General features: G+C 42.7%; 1 protein-coding gene across 1 annotated transcript in view; it reads right to left on the reverse strand.

Moving 5' to 3' along the window:
* Nucleotides 1-20,653, reverse strand: part of LOC138165257 (SH3-containing GRB2-like protein 3-interacting protein 1) — a 294,003-nt gene that overhangs the window by 113,708 nt on the left and 159,642 nt on the right. Inside the window, exons 5-9 of the mRNA XM_069093394.1 lie at nt 18,669-18,732; nt 9,541-9,565; nt 8,520-8,603; nt 5,970-6,041; nt 2,606-2,662 (exon numbers count right to left, since the gene is read on the reverse strand). Coding sequence (XP_068949495.1) covers nt 2,606-2,662; nt 5,970-6,041; nt 8,520-8,603; nt 9,541-9,565; nt 18,669-18,732 — 302 coding nt within the window. The remainder of the gene's footprint in view (nt 1-2,605; nt 2,663-5,969; nt 6,042-8,519; nt 8,604-9,540; nt 9,566-18,668; nt 18,733-20,653) is intronic.

Consider the following 20,653-nt stretch of genomic DNA (forward strand, 5'->3'; position numbering starts at 1 on the left):
TGTGACCCTAGGCAATTCCTTGGTGCCCCAGGCAACTCTCCAAGTCTATAAATAAAGAGGGGCTGTTGATATGCATCAATAGATGCATATTTTCACTCTAGTAGCATCCCATACCCAAGAACCCAAAGGTCTTTCGCTCTCTTTATGTTTTATTTGGCCAAAAATATCACTCCTCCTGAACCTAAGATTTAGTTAAGCTGGTCCCCAAAGCCATCATATTGTCCATTCCTAGCCTCCTCAAAGTTTCTCCACTTAGTAGGACCTAGCAGAGTTTAACCTCCATTGGCATGGTTTTCAAGAACTAGGAGACTTCTACATGCCAGGTGTCAGAGTAGAAAACTAACATTGCATCTAAGTCCAAGTTTTGGCCATGCCATTCCTTAATCATCCAGGGTATCCATCTCCTCCCCAGCTGCCATATGACCACATATGTATCTACCTCTAGAACCCCTATCCCCTTTTCTGGTTCCAGAACTATGACTGAATAAATTCTGCCACTGCTTTTGGAAAGGTGACGTCTATCTATTCCCCTATGGCTATAACTTTCCAAATCACAATGCACCTCATTGGCCACCATTTCTCTTTATGTATTCTCTCCCTCGATTAGAATGTAAGCTCATTGAGGGCAGGGACTTTTTACATTTATATCCCTAGCACTTAGCACAGTGCTTGGCACGTGATAATTAAAAAAAATTCCATTCATTTTGTTGAATTAAATTTACTGACCATTTACCTGATACATCCTATAGAATTCTTATGTGACATGGGAACTAGGCTGACTCTGGTCAGGGCAATATGAGAACCCTGATCCAAAGTGCAATAGGGATGAGGGATCGACCAGTCTGACTGGTGTGTGCTTATGACTGCAAGCATTCAAGGAGAGAGTGAGGACACAGTGCCAGGGCTTTACCCTCATGAGTCAGCTCAAACTGTGCCACCCCCACAAGGCAAACTGTGATGGAGACATTTTGAAGGAAGTCAGTCAGATGAGATGAGAATGTGAAATAATCTTCTAGACTTTAATCACTGGGTTCAAATCCCATTCCTGCCACTTCTTACCTGGGTGACTTTCCTCAGTTTCCTCATCAGTAAAATGAGGGTGCTAGGTATCCTCTGAGATCTCATCCTATTTTAGAGCTAGGATATGATGGTTTAACTCTAAGCTCCAGTCACTACTTTCTGAAACAGAATGCCTCTTGAGGATCCTGAACTGGGAGTCAGGAATGGTGAGGGCTTGAATCCTGCCAGTTGTGTGACCACTGGCAGATTATTTCCCTTCACTTGGCTTATCTATAAGATAGGGAAAGATGATCTACAAGCAGTTACCTCCTAAGGTTGTTGTAAAGATTAAATGAGATAAAGTGTTTAATAAATCTTTAAGTTCTATACAAAACAGGGGAGGGAGAGGGAAAAAAGTCTGGAACTCGAAAGTTTATGGAACTGAATTCTGTAAAATAAAAGTAAACCAATTTTTAAAAAGTTCTATACAAAAGTCACAAAAAGCCTCATTGTCTGTATGACCTGAGAAAAGTCAGTCACCCTGTATGCATTCCAGCCTTCACCATCTCCTTTAGGAGACCCAGAAAAAAGAGGTAGTAAGCAGCAAAGCTTAAACCTTTTGTGACCCTGGAGTTTGAATGGTGTGGTCAACCCTAAAGGCAGAGGGATAATAGAATTGGGCATTGACGCATTACTTGAGAGTCTGCAAAGCACTTTTCATAGGGTCCATACACCAAAATCTTAACAACCTTGTGATGTGGGCACTAAGGCTGTTATACTCTGCTTTTACAGATGAGGAAACTGAGGTTATGAAACTTGCCCAAGTGACTTACCCAAGGATTATACAGTAAGTTGTCAGTTATTGTGGGATTTAAAGCCAGGTTTAGGACTCTATCCTTACACCAAGTTGACACTCATCAGGCATGAGATGGTTTATAACAGTTGTCAATGGATGGCTAAGTTGGGGAGACAGCACTGCCCTTGGAGATGGGCTAGTCTGGGTTCAAATCCCAGATGCCTATTAAATGTGTGAACCTGGACAACTCACTGAACTTCTCAGAGCCTGAGTTTCTTCATCTGTAAAATGAAAGGGGTAGACTTGATGGCCTCCAAGATCCCTTGTGACTAAATCTATGATTCTCCGAACTCCATAACTGGTATTTTAAAAAATTGTTTACATGATACCTTGAAGGTTTCAAAACATCACATATTCCACATGAAGAATAGCCCTCAGTTGCCTTTTTGGCAAAAGGATGGGAGTTGGACCAATGATCCCTCCCTTCCACGTTACGTATCCTGTGTTTTTTGTCTCCCTTTATTTTAACAAGAACAATGCATCTCCCATTTTGAAAATCAGAAAATGAAGCCCTGGAAATGTGAAGTGAATTCTCTTTAGTCACCTAGCTGGTTATTATCAGTCAGGCCTAAACTCTGCTTCTCCCAGGCCCTAGATAATGGGGCCTCCCATATGCCAGCAGATCAGGCTAGCCTTCTCCAATTGGGACAGATAGTATTTCATTAATACCTGAGCCCAAATGCCAGTATACAAAAGCTACTCTCCTGGGCAATCTCTCTGTAACAAGATAATGAACCTTTGGATACTCACATATCTTTCCCAGTCAATCTCTGCATAAAATCCATTTGGGGCGCCATTGCTTTTCTTCTGTAATAAATAGGGAAAATGGTTTTAGAAGAGACGCACATGAATGAAAAATGGCAACAAGCAATGCAAATCTCATCTGCACTTGGCATGACTTATCAAAAGCTAGCACAGGAAAGACAGAGTCAGATGACGTTGACCAAGGAACCATGTAGTACTCAATGGAGGTCAGCTGACCATGACACTGACTAAGGGAATGCTAACAATGGTGGACTTTTTTTTAAATGCTCTATTCTCTAAAGGTCTGGATTATTCTAACAATGGGAGGGCTACTCAGAGACATCTGTAATTTTGATTCAAGTGTGGTTGGATGAGCAGCTCCTAGAAATGGAATCTAACATTCTAAATATAACACCACTGGGTCACAAACATCTATTTATTTTTCAAAATGGGGGCTCTGACCTAAGTTTTCAGTTTGTTTGTCAGTAAGTTATCAATTAGTTTTGATCTTTTGACCTTTTCACTCTTGATTCAAGCCTTTGTCAAAGGGTAGGAGAAGAAATAATAATATTGGTAACTAACACATATTATCCAACACTTTAGAGCTCTTTACAATACACTGGCTCAATTATTCCATCTTGTTGATTATTAGTAGCTTTGGTACAGGTTTGGTGGGGGAAGACAATAACACGAATCAGTAAAATTGAGGTTTGAGGATTAACTTTGTCTTTCTGCTTTCCAGGTCTCCCTTTCCTCCATTAAGGTGCATAGGATCTAAAGCTGGACACATGGCAAGTTCACTGTGACTGGGAAAGTCTTGGAGTTTCTTCCTGGTTCTCCCTTCCTGGCATCCTTTACAGAGAGAGAAGAATCACTGAGACATGATGGGGAAGGTATCAAAATGGAAATAGTAAAACTCCCCTGTTTCCCACGAGAGCATCACACAGGCACAAAAGGAGGATGACATCCTGCATTCTTGGACACAGAGCAAGGACAGGTCACCAAGCCAAGCTGGGAAGTGTAAGAACCAAGGTTTGAGGATCAGCCCTTGGACTCTGCACGCATTAAACAAGGGCTACTCAACCTCTTGGGGACAACAAAATGTGCAGCTGACATAGAGCCTCATAGATAGGTAGATGACAGAAAGGGCTGTCATACCTGTCTAGGGGACCATTGGTTAGCCCCAAAGAGAAGCAGTCATCTCTAGCCACCACCTATTCAAGAGAGTTCCTGGATAGACATGGAAACTAATGGGCTGTGAGGTCATTGGATTAAAGGGTAATATAATTGGCAGAGTTGGAAGGGAACTTAGAGGCAAATCTTCATAATTTACAGATGAGGAAAGTGATGTTGAATGAGTTGTCTAAGGTCCCACAGGAAGTGGAAGAGACAGGATTTGAGCACAGGTCTTTTCAATGTAAATCCAGCATACTGTGTTTCCTGATATCATGATCTGCCAGAGTTAGTGAAACTCAGACACCTTATATAACTAATGGTATGTTTAAGTTATTTTTTTGTAATCATAGAAAATCAAATAAAATATTCTCAGTTAGAAAAATTTGGAAAATTTATATTTGGCTCCAGAGAACTTGAGAGAATGACTGCACCAGGCTCCTGTCAGCCCAGCATGTTTCTATGTAGTGGCTGTAGAGTTCCTGAGTTCGTACAATTCTCTGAGAGCAAAGATCAGGTATGCCAGTGAGACTCGGGGCTACCAGAAGAATTGCTTCCAGGATAATCCCGTCTCCTTCCCAAATCCAGCTTTGCTCCCATTCTGGGGTCATGGTAAACAGTAAATTCTCCTTTCTGCTCACAAGCTCAGAGACTTATCAGCAACCATAGATCTGGATTTGGTCATGTCTGGGCTAAGTGAAACATTTCACAGTTTCCATGGAAACCAACAAAGAGGTTGAGAAACAAAACCCAATAAGAGGAAAGGGTTTGGGGTGAAAATAGGTCTAATTAAAAACAAACACAAAACACAAACTACAAGTCAGAAAAAAATGAAGTTATGCAAACGTGTTCACTACACACACATGTACACACACACACACAACTGGCTTTGTTGGGAGATTTGGCAATGTCTGTTTTCGTTAATTTTGGTGCATTCCTATAAAAGTCTTAGGTTTGTAGTAACAAAAAATAGCCAGCCAGGGACGGCATTGATGCCTGGGTAGAGCCCTATTGCGAGGTTAAGACCCAAGAAAAATGAATCTCTTGGTTCAACTCCCTCTGCATTCTGCAGATGAAGGAAGCAGCCAAGGAAATAATTTAGCATACTGGTTTCAAAGGTGGTTCTTATGGAATTACAGGAAGGGATAATTGGAATGAAAGGAGGATAGAGGAAGAAGGATGATAGTATGAAATGCTTCCACTGCCACGTTCATAGAGAAAGAAACTTTCTTCCCATGGAGTTTGCAAATGGCCAAATGGGGAAATCTAACATAAATTTGAGCTTTTTAAAAGGTCCTTTCCATAGTCCTTCCAAAATACCCAGTCCCAGCAGGAGATGTCTTCTGTGCTTCCTGTGGAGAGCTCAGAGTTTTTGAGTTTTATTTTGGGATCTCAAAGCACTTTCCAAGCTTCACCATTTCTCCCATTGGGTTGGAATTCTACTCAGATGAGCTGCATAGCAATCCTACAAAGTTTCACTAACAGAGTTGAGGATAGCATTCTTGTCCTCAATTCCAGGAAAGCCCACTGTTTTCCTTCGTCTAACGACAACAATGACAACAACAGCTAGTGTTTATATAGTGCTTTACAATTCGCAAAGTATTTCACATGTGTTATCTCAATGTTCACAACTACTTTGAAAGATAGATGCCATTATTATCCTCATTTTACAGATGAGGAAACTGAAGCTCAGAGAGTGTAAGTGACTTGCCCAGCCTTGCACAGCTAGTAAGTGACTAAGGCTGGATTTGAACTCGTGTCTTCATGATTCCAAGTCTCTCTCTTTTTCCACCACACCACTCAGCTGCCTTAGGTTTAGGCTACACTGATAAAGCCTTTAGAATCAAGTTAACTCTGGCTTGCTTTTGCAGGTTGTTATTTCCGTTATTGCTAAAGATTTGCTTATGTGTGTTATGTTTTTTTTTTTATCATCCTTCATCCAAAGCACTCCACTGAGCCCCAAATGCTCATACCTAACCCTTGGAAAATGTAATGGGATTTTTCGATAGGCAGAGGGGATGGGTGTGGTGGAGCCTAAGAGTTGATCCTTCCTTGGTTTTTCAGTGGCCAATTCGGACACATCTAAGATAGATTCCCAGGGAGCAGAATGAATACTTTCATTAGCTTCCCAGCCTAGATTTTTACTCACTGTTTCTACAACCCCTTGGAAACTTGAGACTAAAATCTGCTTCCTTACCGATACTTTTTTTCCTCCTTCGCGTGCGCACTCTGCTTTGCTATTGTAGGGTGGCTCGTGTGGGCTGGGATGCTGGAATCGATTGGTTTGACGTAGAAAAAAGTTGTTAAAATATCTGCTTGTTCTTTTAGACACATATTAAGAATTACATGGAGTTGGCAAACATGGTATATAGAAGGAAAAACAAAAGAGCTAGGTCGAATGTTAGAGCCTGCCCATCTTGGCAGGGCTCCCTGCAGCCAAAGGGGACCTGGGGGCCGTAACAAGGCTCTATTCAGCAGACATGCAGTGGGGGAGGAAAGAAGAGGAGGAGGAGGAGGAGACACATCCACTTTTTATGGAGGATCTGATTCTTTATCTACCCAACATTTAACTGACAAACAGACACAAAGCTACACCAGAAAAGACAATTTTATCCAATACAACATTTCTCTGCTCCTGACTGGTAGCCTCATGATGGACTCACACCTACCTTCTCCCCCTCACTCCTATGTCCATTCTGACCACTGACTACTGACAGACCCTTCACCAGTTGTAGGGATGGGGCCCAGTGATTTGAACCCTGTTTAGGATTGGCAGATCGGATCTCCCTCTGGTGGTGGTGTGACACTTCTCTTGCTGGTCTTGGGGGCAGGTAGAAATAGGAACCACCAGGGAAAAGGATGCTTGGTCCTATTCTAAGACTTGGTCTTTGAGTTGGAGGAGGAAGACACGAAGACAGATGGTAGTGACAGCTGTAGATATACTCGCCAGTTGACAATAAGCCAAGCAGAGCCCTTGGTCATTCATGCAGTCTGACACCAAGGAGACTCTCTAGGGACTAAGCTTCTAAGCATTCAGGCCAAATAGGAGCTTTCTTTTATGTCTTGGCCTGCTAAGGGTGGTTTTCTGAGTCAAAGCATAGTAATTCATTGTGATAACCCTACCAAGAGATAATTCTACTCCTCCACATATATACTTTTACATACAGACCTAGAGATCTGACTAGAAGCATCTCAGAAAAAGACAGCTATCTGCATCCTGAATCCCTCTTCTGACACCTCAGGGTTTTATGGAAATAAGCCTGTGTTTCTAAAGTCTGAGCAGAGTGCAAGCTATGGTAGATCTTTGCAAGCGCAAAAAGCATGCAGCACGAGGCTGGTGCTTGACTGGATGTCTTTCATCTGTGAACCACTCATGATATACTGTAGAAGGTTCAGGACAAGGTGCGCCACTGAGTGATGCATTTTTCCAGACATGTGTAAGCCATTGACTAAGGAAGAGGTCATGGTTCCCCCACTGACAAGATCACATCTTACTAAAGTAATGAAATAAAGTGTTGTTAACCTAAGAGAGAAACGAGCCCAGAAACACACCAGCTTCTATTCATCTCCAAGAATCACTATGTTGAACCCTAATTTCTTGCTCTGACCTATTAAGCCTCCCAAGTAGTGACTAAACCAGGTTTGTGAGCTGATGTAGCTGCCTGGACTTGAGTCTTGAAAGAAATCTGTCTGAGTTTAATAGAAATCAGGCTAATCCCAGTAACAACTGAGTACACAATAAACAACTTTGGTTTGGTGCCAATTCAACTTTGACAAGATACTAGCTGCAGATGCTGACTCCTGGATCCTTATGGTGATGGGAAAAGGGTGAGAGTGTGTCTGTGTATGTGTATGTATGGGATGGGGGTGGGGACAAGGGGGGGAGGAACTGGTGGGTGCTTTGTCCAATGATTTTCACTAACTAATCATTCCTGAAAGTAAAACTGATTTTTGTCCTATTCCCAGAGAAACCTTGTGGATCCAAACTTCTTCCATGCTCAGATAAGTCAGTCAATTAACATTTATTACCTGCCTGCTATGTGCTAGGCACTGTCTTAAGTGCTGGGGAAACAAGGAAAAGCCAAAGACAGACTCTACAACACCCTAGGAGCTCATAGTCTGTATACTCTAGAAAAAAATAAAGTTTGCCTTAATTGAAGTGGAACTAACTTCCCTCTCCATTGAGAATCCAGACTGACTTTTCTAAATGGTAATTAAATTACTTATAAGCCCCATTAGAATGTGAGCTCCTTGAAGACAGGGGCTGTTTTCACCTTTGTTTGCATTTTCAGTGCTTTATGCAATGCCTTAAGTGCTTGTCCACTGATTTCTAACCAATAACTCTTGAGCCCTGAACCCTTGTTTGAGGGACCTGGAAGGGAATGACCTAAAAGTGATTCAGTCTTATAGTCACTGATGGCTTGTATGGCACAACCTACCTAGGGGATAGAAATTTGTCCCCCTTTCAGTTCAGATTAGCGGTCACTGAAAGAGAAGAGTATGCCCAGGAACCACCTGGTTCTGAAACATGAGGAGTATGGCACTTTAGAGCATAGGAAAAAAGGGCCAAGCTGGGAGCAGCAAGAGAAATCAACCAGCTCTGGAAGCAGCAGGGAAAGAAAGCCAAAGGAAACGAAGCAAGAGCCTTGCAAAGGACAGAACACAGGGGAGGAGAGAGGACCCATGAAACCCCAGACAGAGAAACAGGGAGGAGACACAGAGAGAGAGAGAGAGAGGAGGCAAGTACCTGAAACAGAGTTAAGGAGAAGGCTCTGAGCCAGAAGCAAGGACTGAGGAGGAGTTGGGTCTTCTGGGCCTTTTTTTTCCCCTGCTGAATAGAGCCTTGATTACAGTGTTACCCAATGTCGAGTAGCTGCAATTTTGTTTCTTAACAGTTCAAGGCAAGACCAACACGGATGCAAGGGTTAAGTATCTCCCATCATGTGGTGGGGGAAAATTCCTGCCAAAGCTGTAATCAACCCCTCGATGTGGGCACAATTTTAGAAAAAGAGCCTTTACAACTTTTCTACATGTTTTAAACCCTCAGGCTCATTTTAGCTCCCACTCTGAAATAACATTCTGCCTGATGTGGGTCCACTTTAGAACAGCTGTTCCTTTCAAATTGACTTCTGATTTAGATGGGAAAGCAATCATTTTGGAACAAGCCACGTAAGTGCAAGGCAGAGCAAACCCACACCTGCATCCATGGACTCCTTTCCTGGACTGAATTCTGGCTGCCAGGAAGGTTTGAGAGATGTTCTTAAATCCAGGGGATAGGCACATTGTAGCCCTGAAGGCTGTCCATCATGACATAAATGGTTTCAAAACCTTTCCCTGCTTTGGATGTTAATATAGAAAATGTATCTCCATCTAGGCTCTCAACCTTGTGGGCTCCCAGATCCACCTGTGGGCTGCATTGTTTGCAGAAAGGATCCTCACACTTTAAAGCCTTTAAAGGAAATCACATTGGATGGTGGCCTTCCCCTGCATGACCTGCCCAGACTTTGGCCCTACCTGTTCATCCTTGGTTCCCTTCCTTACTACCCTCTGGGGCTTTTAGACGAGGTTAATAAAGGTTATATGCCCTAGCACTCACTTAGTCAAAAATGGATCTACTGTTGCTGTATCTACTATATTAAATAAAAAATAGAGATAAGGTCTAAAAATCTGTTTAAGTATCATTAAAGAAGAAAATATGCTTTACGTTTTTAAAAATTGCAGCAAACATCGAAACACAGGCCTACTGAGAAGGGTTACTGAATACTTACAGTTCCATCCCTATCTGGCGAGCCTCTGTAACAAAGAGAGAGTGACAGAAATTAGAAAAAGCAGTCATCGGGCCGCTTGAAGTAAAACGGAGAGGTCTACACCGCATGAGTTTATGCTTGTCTGCCACTCCCATCGGGCCTTTAAGGTGAAGTCATCAAAAGGAGCTCTAGATTTGGGGCTGGACGGAAGCTCAGACACTTCTAATCCACCTCCTTCAATGTACAGAACAGTCCAGAGAGCGATGGGAGGTTCAGAGGATTGTGAATTTATTACTAGAAAGGGCCTTGGAGGCTACTGAATCCAACCCTGGCATTTTATGAATGAGGAAACTGAGGCAGAGAGGGGTTAACTCGTTTGATTAGGGTCACACAGCCAGTATGTGACTGAAGTGGGTTATTTGGACTTAGGTTAGTTGGGACTCTAGCTGCTACACCAAGTAAACCGAGATTACACATGGATAACGAGGCCAAACTGCCATTTGAACGTTGGTCCTCTGACTCGGAATCTAGTGCTTTTCTGCTGCTTCTCTGTCTCTCCCTCTGCCTCTTCTTCTGTCTCTCCATCTCTGTCTTTCTCTCCTTCTCCTTCTCCCTCTTTTCCCCTTTCCTCTTCTCTCCCTCCCTCTTTTTCTTCTTCTTTTCTCTCTCTCCCAAAAAACTTCCATCTCCCAGTTAATAGTACTTTTAATATAATATATCTCATTTGATCCTCACAATAACTTTATAACATAGATGCTATTATTATCCCTATTTTATAGATGGGGAAACTGAGGCTGAGAAAAACTAAGCAAATTGCATGGGACCATACAGTGAGTGTCGGGTATTATTCCAACCCAGGCTTTCCTGCCTCCCTCTTTCATACTCCATGCACCACAGCATCTAGTCCCAATAGCAGCCATCTCCCACCCAACTCCTCCCTATCCTGCCCCATTACCTTCCCCTTCCCCACAATACTGCTTTCCACATTAAACCCTAATGAGGCTCCAAGGTATTTTGTGGTTAGTTCTCCCCAGCTTTGGCTTCCAACTTTCCCTTATCTCTTAGCAGTATCTGCAATTCTTCAGTGACATTCTTATTTCCATGGGTTCTTATTCCTCCATTGCAACATTGTCTTTGCTGAAGGTCTTGGTTGAAAGCTGCAGGATATTCAGCATAACTCTAAATTCAAAAAAATTTGGCCCAGGCTGGTGCTATTTAAAACCTTCCTAAAACTAAGCAATGCAAACAGATATTCTCCATCTCACCTCTTTCCCTGTAAATGAATAATGCTATAATTATCCTTTCCCAAGTGGCAAACTCAATATGGTGACCTTACTCCGGGACTGTCCTCATTCCAAGCAAAGAAAGCACACTTTAATGAGGTTCTACAAAGAAACACTCTTTCTTAGACCATGTGTTCCGACTTCAATAAAAGCTGTGGAGACCTTAAGCAGAACAAAGACGAAAGAGCTTTCAGAAACTTGGTTACCAGTTCACATTCTTCTGCTGACTGGCCATGTGGCCTCAGAAAATCAACACCAAGGGGAGGCTGGTGGTGCCGTGAATAGAGCACTGGTCCTGGAGTCAGGAGGACCTGAGTTCAAATCCAGCTCTGTTACCTCGGGCAAGTCAGTGAACCTCTGTGTGCCTTGACTTTCTCATCTATGAAATGGGGATAAAAACCTCCTTCTCAGGGCTGTTGTGAGGAGTAAATGAATAATAACTGTAAAGTGCTTAGGACAGTGCCTGGCACAGAGTACCTGCTATATAAATGTCCGTAGTTATTATTTATCTATCAGTTCTTCACCCTCATTTTCTTTACTTCCCTAATCAGTTACCAGATCATGCTTTGGGTTCTATAACGCCTCTCCCAAATCGCCCCTTCTCTCCACCCACATGGACCCAACTGTTCACTGTAATAGCTTCTTCACTGGTGTCCCTGACTCAAGGCTGTCTCCTCTGCAATCCATTCTTCACATGGGTGCCCAAGTGACTTTCCTCAAAAACAGGTGTGACCATTTCATTCTCCTCAACAAATTCCAGTGGTGCCTTATTATCTGTACTAGAAAACACAAACGTCTCAAGCTGGCCCCAGATATCTTACCCAGTGTTCCTTTCCATGCTCTCTGTGGTGCTGGCATGCTGACCTAGCTACTTTCTGTTCCTTAGGCATGAAGATTTCTCTCCCACTTCTGAGCCTTTGTACTGACTGTTCCCCAGTCTGGGAAGCTTTCATTCCTCACCTTCACCTTCTGGTCTCCTGTAAGACTCAGCTCAAGCATCTTCTTCTACATGAGGCCTAACTTGAACCCCCAGGTTGCTGGTATCTTACTTCCTGAAGTTATATTGTATAAGCACCTTGTGGATTCTGTGAATACTTATATGTATATGGGTATACTTACATTTATATATGTATAGTTAAATGTATATGTGTATACTTACATGATTTATGTGTGTATACTCACATTTATATGTGTATACTTATATGTATATGGGCATACTTACATTTACTTTGTATATATATATATATATATAGTGTGTACACACACATACATACAGTTACACACATGTTGTCTCCCCTTTGTCAGGTCTCTGAAGGCAGTGACCATTGTTGTTTTTGCCTTGTATCTCTAGTACCCAGTATAGTGCCTGGCACATAGTAGGTCCTCCACAAAGGCTTACTTGATAAGCACATTTATACGCAAATAAATATAAGGCAATTTTGAAAGAAGAGATACAAGGATAAAGCAGGGTTTCATGATGGCATTTGGACTGGGCTTTGAAAAAAATTAAAGAAGCAAGGTGAAGAGGGGCTACATGCATGCCAGGCACAGAAGACATGTAAAGGCATGGAGGTGGGAGCTGGTGGGTTGGGTATGAGGAATACCAAGGAGGTTAGTTTGACTGGAACATAGAGAGTATGAAGAAAAATAATGTATACTAATGCTAGAAAGGTTGATTGGAGTCAAGTTGGGATTTGGGATTTCACTCCCAGGTGAGGAAACACCCTCTACCAGTGTAGATTGGCACCTCCTCTGCAAATCTGGCTCCTAGAACACTACAAGGACAAATGACTTGCCCAAGGTCCCACAGTCACTGTGTTGGAGGAAGGGCCTGGAAACAGCCCTTCCTGTGGCTGAGTCTATTCTCATTTTTAGGATCATGATTTTGAGCTCAAAGGGATAACAGAGGATGTCTAGGGCAGCCTCTTTATTTAACAGCTGATGAAGCAGAGACCTGGTGCTCAGGGTCATACAGGCAGTAGATATCAGAGGCGGGATTTGAACTGAGGTGCTCTGACTCCAGAGGATCAGCCTCCAATCATCTGCATGGCCACCACAATAACCTTCAAAAGCACAAACCCGACCTGGTTGACATCTTGCTAAAGAAGCATCAGTGCTTCCCTACTGCCCCAGGGATACAATCTTTAGCTCCTCTATCACCTCATTATTAATGCTATCTCCTTAATTAGAATGTGAGCTCCTTGAGGATGGAGTCCATTTTTGACTTTCTTTGCATTAGCCCAGTACCTGGCACTGAGTGAGTACTTAATAAATGCTTGTTGGTTGACTGATCAATGTTAGCTCTTGGGAGGGACAGAATGAAGATTCTCCTCCATTCTTGCATATTCTGCCTATGTTGTTGTGGAGTTATTCCAGTCATGTTTGACTCTCCTTTCGCCCCATTTGGGGTTTTCTTGGCAAAGATACTGGAGTGGTTTGCCATCTCCTTTAGCTCGTTTTACAGATGAGGAAACTGAGGCAAACAGGGTTAAATGAATTGCCCAGGACTACACAGCTAGTAAGTGGTCTGAGACTGGATTTGAACTTAGGTCTCCCTGACTCCAGGTCAGGCACTCTATCCACTGCTCCACCTAGCTGCCCAATCAAGCTATGCTCATATACTATGAGCAACTTGACTGTCTTGATAGAGTGCAGACACCTTGAGGGCAGGAACTTTTTCTTTTACTTTCTTTGTAACCCCAGCATCTAATACAATGCCTGGCCCATCGTAGGTACTTAAATGAGTGGTCTTTGATTGGTTTCAGGGTCTTATAAAAGACACTAACAGGGAGAACATTGGTGATAATAGGATATTGCTCCTCAGTTTCCTGAAGAAAAAAACCTTCATGAATGACAGTGTGGTGGACCTTAATTAAGCACCTTCTTTCATTGTGAAGGAGTCTATGGTCCTGAAATTGAACCTGATCTTAGGTGGGGTTGGAGGAACAAATTGATTGTAAAATCATTGTATGTCGAAGTTAGAAGAGACCTCAGAGAACCACCCCTTCCTTTGCAGAAGCATGGCCTAAAGTCACTCACAGCAAGCCAGAGGCGGGGCTGGGACTCAAGCTCCAGCCTCGTCAGTCCATCATTCTCTGTACCACACTGCCTCAGCTCTTTGGGGGCAAGCCCTATATCTACTTTTCAGCTCACTCTCATAACCATTGATTTTTAAAAAGTCTTCTTACAGTAAATTCTTAACATTTGCTCATCTCCCACCTCCAGACCTTTGCCTAGACTGTAAATCATGACTAGATGCACTTTCTCACCCTAGGTCTCCCTAGTTTCTTTTGAGATTTTAATCAGTTATTATCTTCTATACAAGGATACCTCTCTGGTTCCCATCCCAGTTGTTAAAAGTTCACCTCCCTATCCCAAATCATTTATCTTCTATAGGCTTTTCTGTGCATATTATTTTGCCCAAATTGAATATAAGCTCCTCCAGGGAAGGGACTATTTATCATTCTGTCTTTGTATCTTTAGAATGTGGCACATAATAATAAGCTACACATACTTAAAATCTGTCAGACTCTGAGTATACAAAGAAAAACAAAGTCCATGCACTCAAGGAGCTTGCGTTCTATGGGAGAGACACCATGTAATATAAAAATGCATATGTAATGAGGGGACCGACCAATACTCTTTGACCATTGGCCATAGTTGGCCAATCATGGCAGAAGGAGGCTCATTTAAGCCTTTGTATGGGTCGATGCTGGGCAGAACATGTGCTACATGCTCCACAGTCCAGGTCTTCCTGGGCCAGCCCCCCGCTACATATTCATAATAAATGCAAAATAACTTTGATGGGGAGGGGCTAGCAGCTCAGGTAATCAAGGAAGGTTTGACATAGAAGGGAGCCTTAGAACTAAGCTTCAAAGGTAACTAGGGGATTCTAAGAGGCAGAGGAGAAGATGGAGTGCATTCCAGGCATAAAGGAGAGTCTTTGCAATGGCATGGAGAGCAAAGATGGAAAATCATGTGTCAGTAAGAGGGAGAAATCCAGTTTGTTTGGAATGTGGAATGTATGAAGTATATGAAGTGGAATAATGTATATTAGGGCAAGAAAGTAGGTCAAAGCCTGGTTGGGAAGGGCTTTAAACAGAGGAGCTTAACAAATGCTTATTGGATTGAATGTGGTTGGTTCTCTGTTTTATAACTTAATCTCTGCCATGATACTTATTCATCTCCTTCTGCTTTTAAAATGTTCATCTTCCTCTGCTTTCAAGAATTTGACATTTCTCCCTAGCCTTCATATGTCCGACCTGGCTCTTTGCCCATCTTCCCTTTATTTCTCATTCTTCACACTCCCTCCCTCAGCTGTTCGAAGGATGACCAGACCAGGGAGCCCAGGTGCTAACAAGCTACTCCTCCTTGGTTAGCTTCAATGTGCTGGTCCTCTAGGGTGTTGCTTAGTAACCCATTTGCCAATTGCCTCAGCCCTGATGACAGTCTGAATCAGCAGTGACAATGACCCAAGCTGCATACTCTGTCACCACAAAGCACAGTGTTTAGTTAATGGATAGAACTGGGCTTCGGCAAGCTCGAGGTTCCTGGACTTTTGCTATAAGAACAATGGGATGCCCGAGCAGTGGGTAGGATCTTGTGATATGTGAGGGTGGTGTGGGATTGTTGCCTTGTCTTTTAGCTTCTCTCCCTAGAGAAGAACAGTGTTATAAAGGATATGGGGGAAACCTGAACATGCTAGAAGATACGAGGTCTCCTGTGAGTCATTTAACGTGGTTGGGATTCATTTTCCTCAGCTGCAAAATGAGGTGATGGGGTGAGATGGCACCATCCAAGGTCCCTCTCAGTTCTAGCTCAGTGATGCTGAAATCCTTAGGTCTTCTAAGGAAAATGAGAAATTAAGCAATCCCATTGTTGTGACCCAAGGGGTCAATGAACATTTGGAATAAAAGATTCCAGATTTGAATGGGATGACAGATAGTATCCATCACAAAAGGTTTTCAGAATTGGAATCTAATCCAACCTATGCTCAGAAATGAATTTTCAATATGAGGCACCCACCACGTGACTCAAGCCCTCTTCCTTGACAAGGCAGCTTCCTTCCCTTTGGGACAGCTCTCATGGCTAGTTTTTATTGGCATCAGTCCTAAATATGTCTCTCTGAAGCATTCACCCATAGTTCCTTGTTTTGTCTCCTTAGACTAGGGAGTATAAGTCTATTCTTTCTTCCATTTGAAAAGCATTCAAATACTTGAAGACAGCTGTTAGCTCTCTCCTGAGTCTTTTCTCCAGGTCACACTTCAATTGGCACTCACATGTCTCCCACTCAAGGCCCTCCTCTGGGCTCTCTCCAGTCTAGCAATGCTTTGGTTAAATGGTGAGCCCCAACTTGATCCAACCTTTACTCAAAACACTAATCTCTTCCTTTTCCAGATGAGGGTGGTTATCCAAACTTGGTTTAGGAAGAATCACCATCATCCATTTTAAAATAGATCTAATTTGTCCCAAAGCAAAAAGAACAATCTACATTTTTTATAATTTTAACTATAATGGTTGGGGTGGGAGAGGGAGAGAGTAATGCCAAACCTGCAGTGTGGACCTCTCTGCATTCATTCTACTTGGTCCATCTGTCCAGATCCCTGATGATCAGGCACTGGAGAGTGATTAAAAGAGCCCTGAATGTGAAGGCACAGAACTTAGTTCTAGAATAAACCTCAAGGGTCCTCTAGAGTCCAACCCCCTCTTTTTACTGATGGAGAAGGGAAGTGATTTGCCCAAGGTCACTCGGGTGGCATGAGTGGTGGAGGAATTTGAACCCTGGCCTCTGACCTGACATCCTCTGTTCTTTCCCTTATGCCTCATTGCTTCCTCCAGGTGACCTGGGTTGGGGTGCTAACTCCAGTCCTATGTGACCTGTAGCAAGCCTTTATTTTCTCATCTGTAAAATGGAGTTAATAATGATTGTACTGCCTACCTTACAGAATAGTTGAGGAAAGCAACTTATAAACTCTATGGCTTTATGGAAATGGGAGAGAGTGTGAAGATGATGATGAGAAAATATAGGATATATCTAAGGACTGGCAAATAGATCAGTCTAGCTGACTTATGTGTTATACACACACATATATTTAGGGATGACTGGTAGCAGAGTGGACAAGAGCATTGGACCTGAAGTCAAGAAGACCTGAGTTCAGATTTAGCCTTAAGACACTTGCTAGCTGTATGAATTTGGGCAAGTCACTTAATCTTTGCTTGCCCCAGTTTCCATAACTGTAACATGAGGATAATAATAACATTTATTTCTCAGGGTTGTGAGAATCAAATGAGATAGTCAAATGCTTTGCAAACCTTGATATGCTGTGTCAATGTTAGTTATTATTAATATTTTGCTAGCATTATTATTTTGACTACTCTTACTAATACCAGTTCATTTCTACCTATGATAAAAAAGTTCTATCTTTCCCCCCCCTGAATCTCCTCTCAGAATTATTGACTAGATACCACCCTAAGATAGCTCCAGACCACAATGGCAAGCAGGGGCATCATAGAGAGCGCTCTGTCTCAGGTACCCCTTCATCATGGTTGATTGCCTCTGATTCCCAAATTCTAGGAGGAGTTGGAGGTAGAGGTAGCAGAAAAGTGTGAAAGGTAGTGGGGGATGGCAGAGCCTAAGAAAGGGGTGCCAAGACTCCAGGATTCTGGGGTGGTGGGCTGGAAAGAAGAGAGAGGGGCAGTCATGATGCAAGAGTCAGGGTAGCAGAGGAGTTTGAAAATGCAGACACCAACAGCAGAGAGGAAGCTTGTCCCTCAGATGCTTGCACCCTAGGACAAAGCCTCACTAACCTAGCCCTAGCTCTGGCTTTATTCTAAGAAGCCATGTAATTAGTGTAAGTCATTAATTCATAGACTCATTGAGAGTTCCTTGCAGAATGTGATCCCTGAGGGTTTCCATGACTAGCTCCCAGGCAAGTTTCTCAAAGCACTTACACATTGGTTTTCTACATTAATGGACACATGCCTATTGGGTAGAACTTGGATACCTCATTTGTGATTTCTATCTTTTTCCTAATTCTGAGTTATTGTTATTGTTATTAGTTGTTTCTCTTAACAATGGCAAGTGTGGGAGATAGTCGGGAATAGGCAGGATTGGAGGGGACAGCACCAGAGGTCATCTTGTCCATTCCCCTGGCTTCCCCTGGGGTTGTGGATTAGCTAGCTAGACACAAGGTTGCTAATCTCATTATGGAAGCCTTTCAGGGAATTAGGTTCCACAGTTGCCTGATCACTTACAAAATGAGCTAGCAGGAGGCTGAAAAGAATGTATGGAGTAATAATTCTGGCTGCCTGTCTTCCCTCCTAGGGATGCAGGGATGGTTTATTAACACGTTTTGAGGAAGAGAGATACAGCAAGAGGATACAGTAGCAGTGAGAATTTTTTCCCTTTGATTTGTTGCTTATGATTTCTCCTACTTAGGGAACTCCCAGGGAGGAATCTCGCTCAACCAGTGTACATCATTTTCTGTTCTGCTACTTATGTTGTTAGAGAGATGACCTGCACCAAAAGAGGAAGGCTCTTGCCTAGGGTTCCAGAGACATCAAAGGTGAGATTTGAATCCAGGACAACTTCCCAAAGCTGAGGCCAGAACCTGCTTCTCCTGAGCATCATGGGATCATAAATAATCCAACCATTTGTCAATTTGGTACAAGAACTGGGAAGTTGCCATCACTTATTAGCAACTATGATAGACCAATCCACACAGAGGCCACTCTGAACAAGATGTTAGTCCTAGGAAACCTGGCTTGGGGTCATCTTTTCAAAGAAGTCATGACATCCAATCATCTATCGAGATGGCAATCTATGGGAAGTCCAACATTTCCAATGCCCCCATTTGAGGTACATACGTGGAATCAGTGTCCTTTTCTTTCTTCCGTATTCCAAAGGCCTTCCTTGTACGTTTTTTCAATCCTGTATAAAAATAAGAGAAAAAAAATGTATTAATAATCCACTTATCACATCCCTTTTGCCAGGTGTGATAACCTTAATGCTCCCTAACCTTCGACACTTTAGGAACAGGAGTGGTTGAATTAAGATAGCTTAATTAACAAACATCTGTGAAGTATCGGCCTATGTGCCAGGTACCGTCCTAGGCATGGGCATCACAGATGAAAATTAAACAGCCCTGCCCATAAGGAATCTCCATTCTATTGCGGATAAGGCATGTAGGTATGTGTGCATATGCTTTTACATGAATGTATATGGACACACACATACATATGTATATACTGTGCACATATATAACAGACACAGGCATCTTTTCCCCAATAGAATGTAAATTCCTTATGGGCAAAAGCTTCGTCATTTTCATCTGTGTTTGCCCAGTGCCTAGCATGGTACTTGGGCACAGTAGGTACTTAATAGCTGTTTGATGCAGATGTTTTCCAAGGAGAGAATCCTGAAGTGCTCTATAAGTCATTTAAAGAATTGTAGGTGGGAAAACCAAGACCTGACTTACCCCATGGGTCTGCCTGGGTTTTGGGGTGATTTGAAGAAGGGTATCCTCTCAATATCTGGGCACCATTAATAGTAGGGGAAATAAAGATATCTTTGGCTTCATGTAGAAGTTGGTGTCTGAACTGTGTCTTGGAGCAAGCTAGGGATTCACAGGGGGAGAGAGAGCAGGAGGAGGAAGGATTCTTCAACGTGAGGTTCAATGGGCTAATGCAAAGGCAGAGAGCCTTGGACAAGGAGACATTAAAAAAGCACATCAATTGCAATTGTAAAGAAAGGTGGCAGTAAGTCATAAGGCTGGAAAGGTAGACTGAGAAGGGCTTTATTTGCCATGAGAAGAGCTAATATTAGATCCCAGAGGCCACAGAGGGGGAAGGAGGCCCTGGAGGTGACAACATCATAATCATCTTCAGTTTTGCTCTCTTTGTTCATGGTCCCCTTTGCCCTCCATATTGTATTAACTGGGATTCCCCAGTTTCTCAGGTAGAAAGAAGGTGGTAAAAAAACTCTCAAAAGCAAGGGCTGGACACAGGGGAGGAGACACAGGAACCAAGAAATAGTTTGGAAAGAGTAACCACAGCTTGCAGATTCCATACTGAGCCCCACCTCATTGGTAATGGAAGGAAATGTCACCATTTGTTCAAACACATTCTTTGAGATTACTATCACAAACAACTTCTAGTAGTGAAATATTCAAACTAGCTTAATTTTAAAAAACAGTTTCTGTTAAAACAAATAGCTCCTCCTTGGTGTATTGGGTTGGTATGCTTCTGATCTGATCTTCATGAAAAAATACCTAGGTACACATACCCAGTATGTTGGCAAGGGTGCAGAATTTGGAGCCTTAGGTCTTGGGTTCAAGTTCAGTCTTTGGCATTTGTTAGCAATGTGATGTCAGGTAAGTGATTATTTGTCCCTAGTCCCCAGTTTTCTCATTTATGAAATAGGAACTTTGAAGGGAATGGCGCAGAGGTGCTTTCCAGCTCCAAATCTAGGATCTCAGATTGCCTCTAGTTTTCCTCACATAAAACTGTTCTCCACTAAAGTATTTCTTTGATATCTCAGGACCTGAGGGTGACCCTAGATCCCCAAAGGCTATTCCAGGGGAATACAAGCCCTGGGATACCCTGTAAGCTTCAAATGTCCCCCTGGGGATGGATTCCATGGCAGATCTCCCAGCCTAGTGAGTTCAACACTGAATGAATGGATGAATGAATGAACTGATGGATGAATGGACAGCAAATTTTCAAATGCTTTAGAGACACAGATAAAAAAGTGAAATAGTTCTAGCTTTCAAAATGATCAAATTCTAATCTGGAACAACAAAGAGGAGAGGCCAGCATCAGGGAAGAATGCAAGGCTAGGGATTCCTTAGGCA

Source organism: Petaurus breviceps, unplaced genomic scaffold (assembly GCF_028583685.1).
Source record: "Petaurus breviceps papuanus isolate PSGF00001 unplaced genomic scaffold, PetGlider_PUasm1.0 208, whole genome shotgun sequence".
NCBI classification, from domain to species: Eukaryota; Metazoa; Chordata; class Mammalia; order Diprotodontia; family Petauridae; genus Petaurus; species Petaurus breviceps.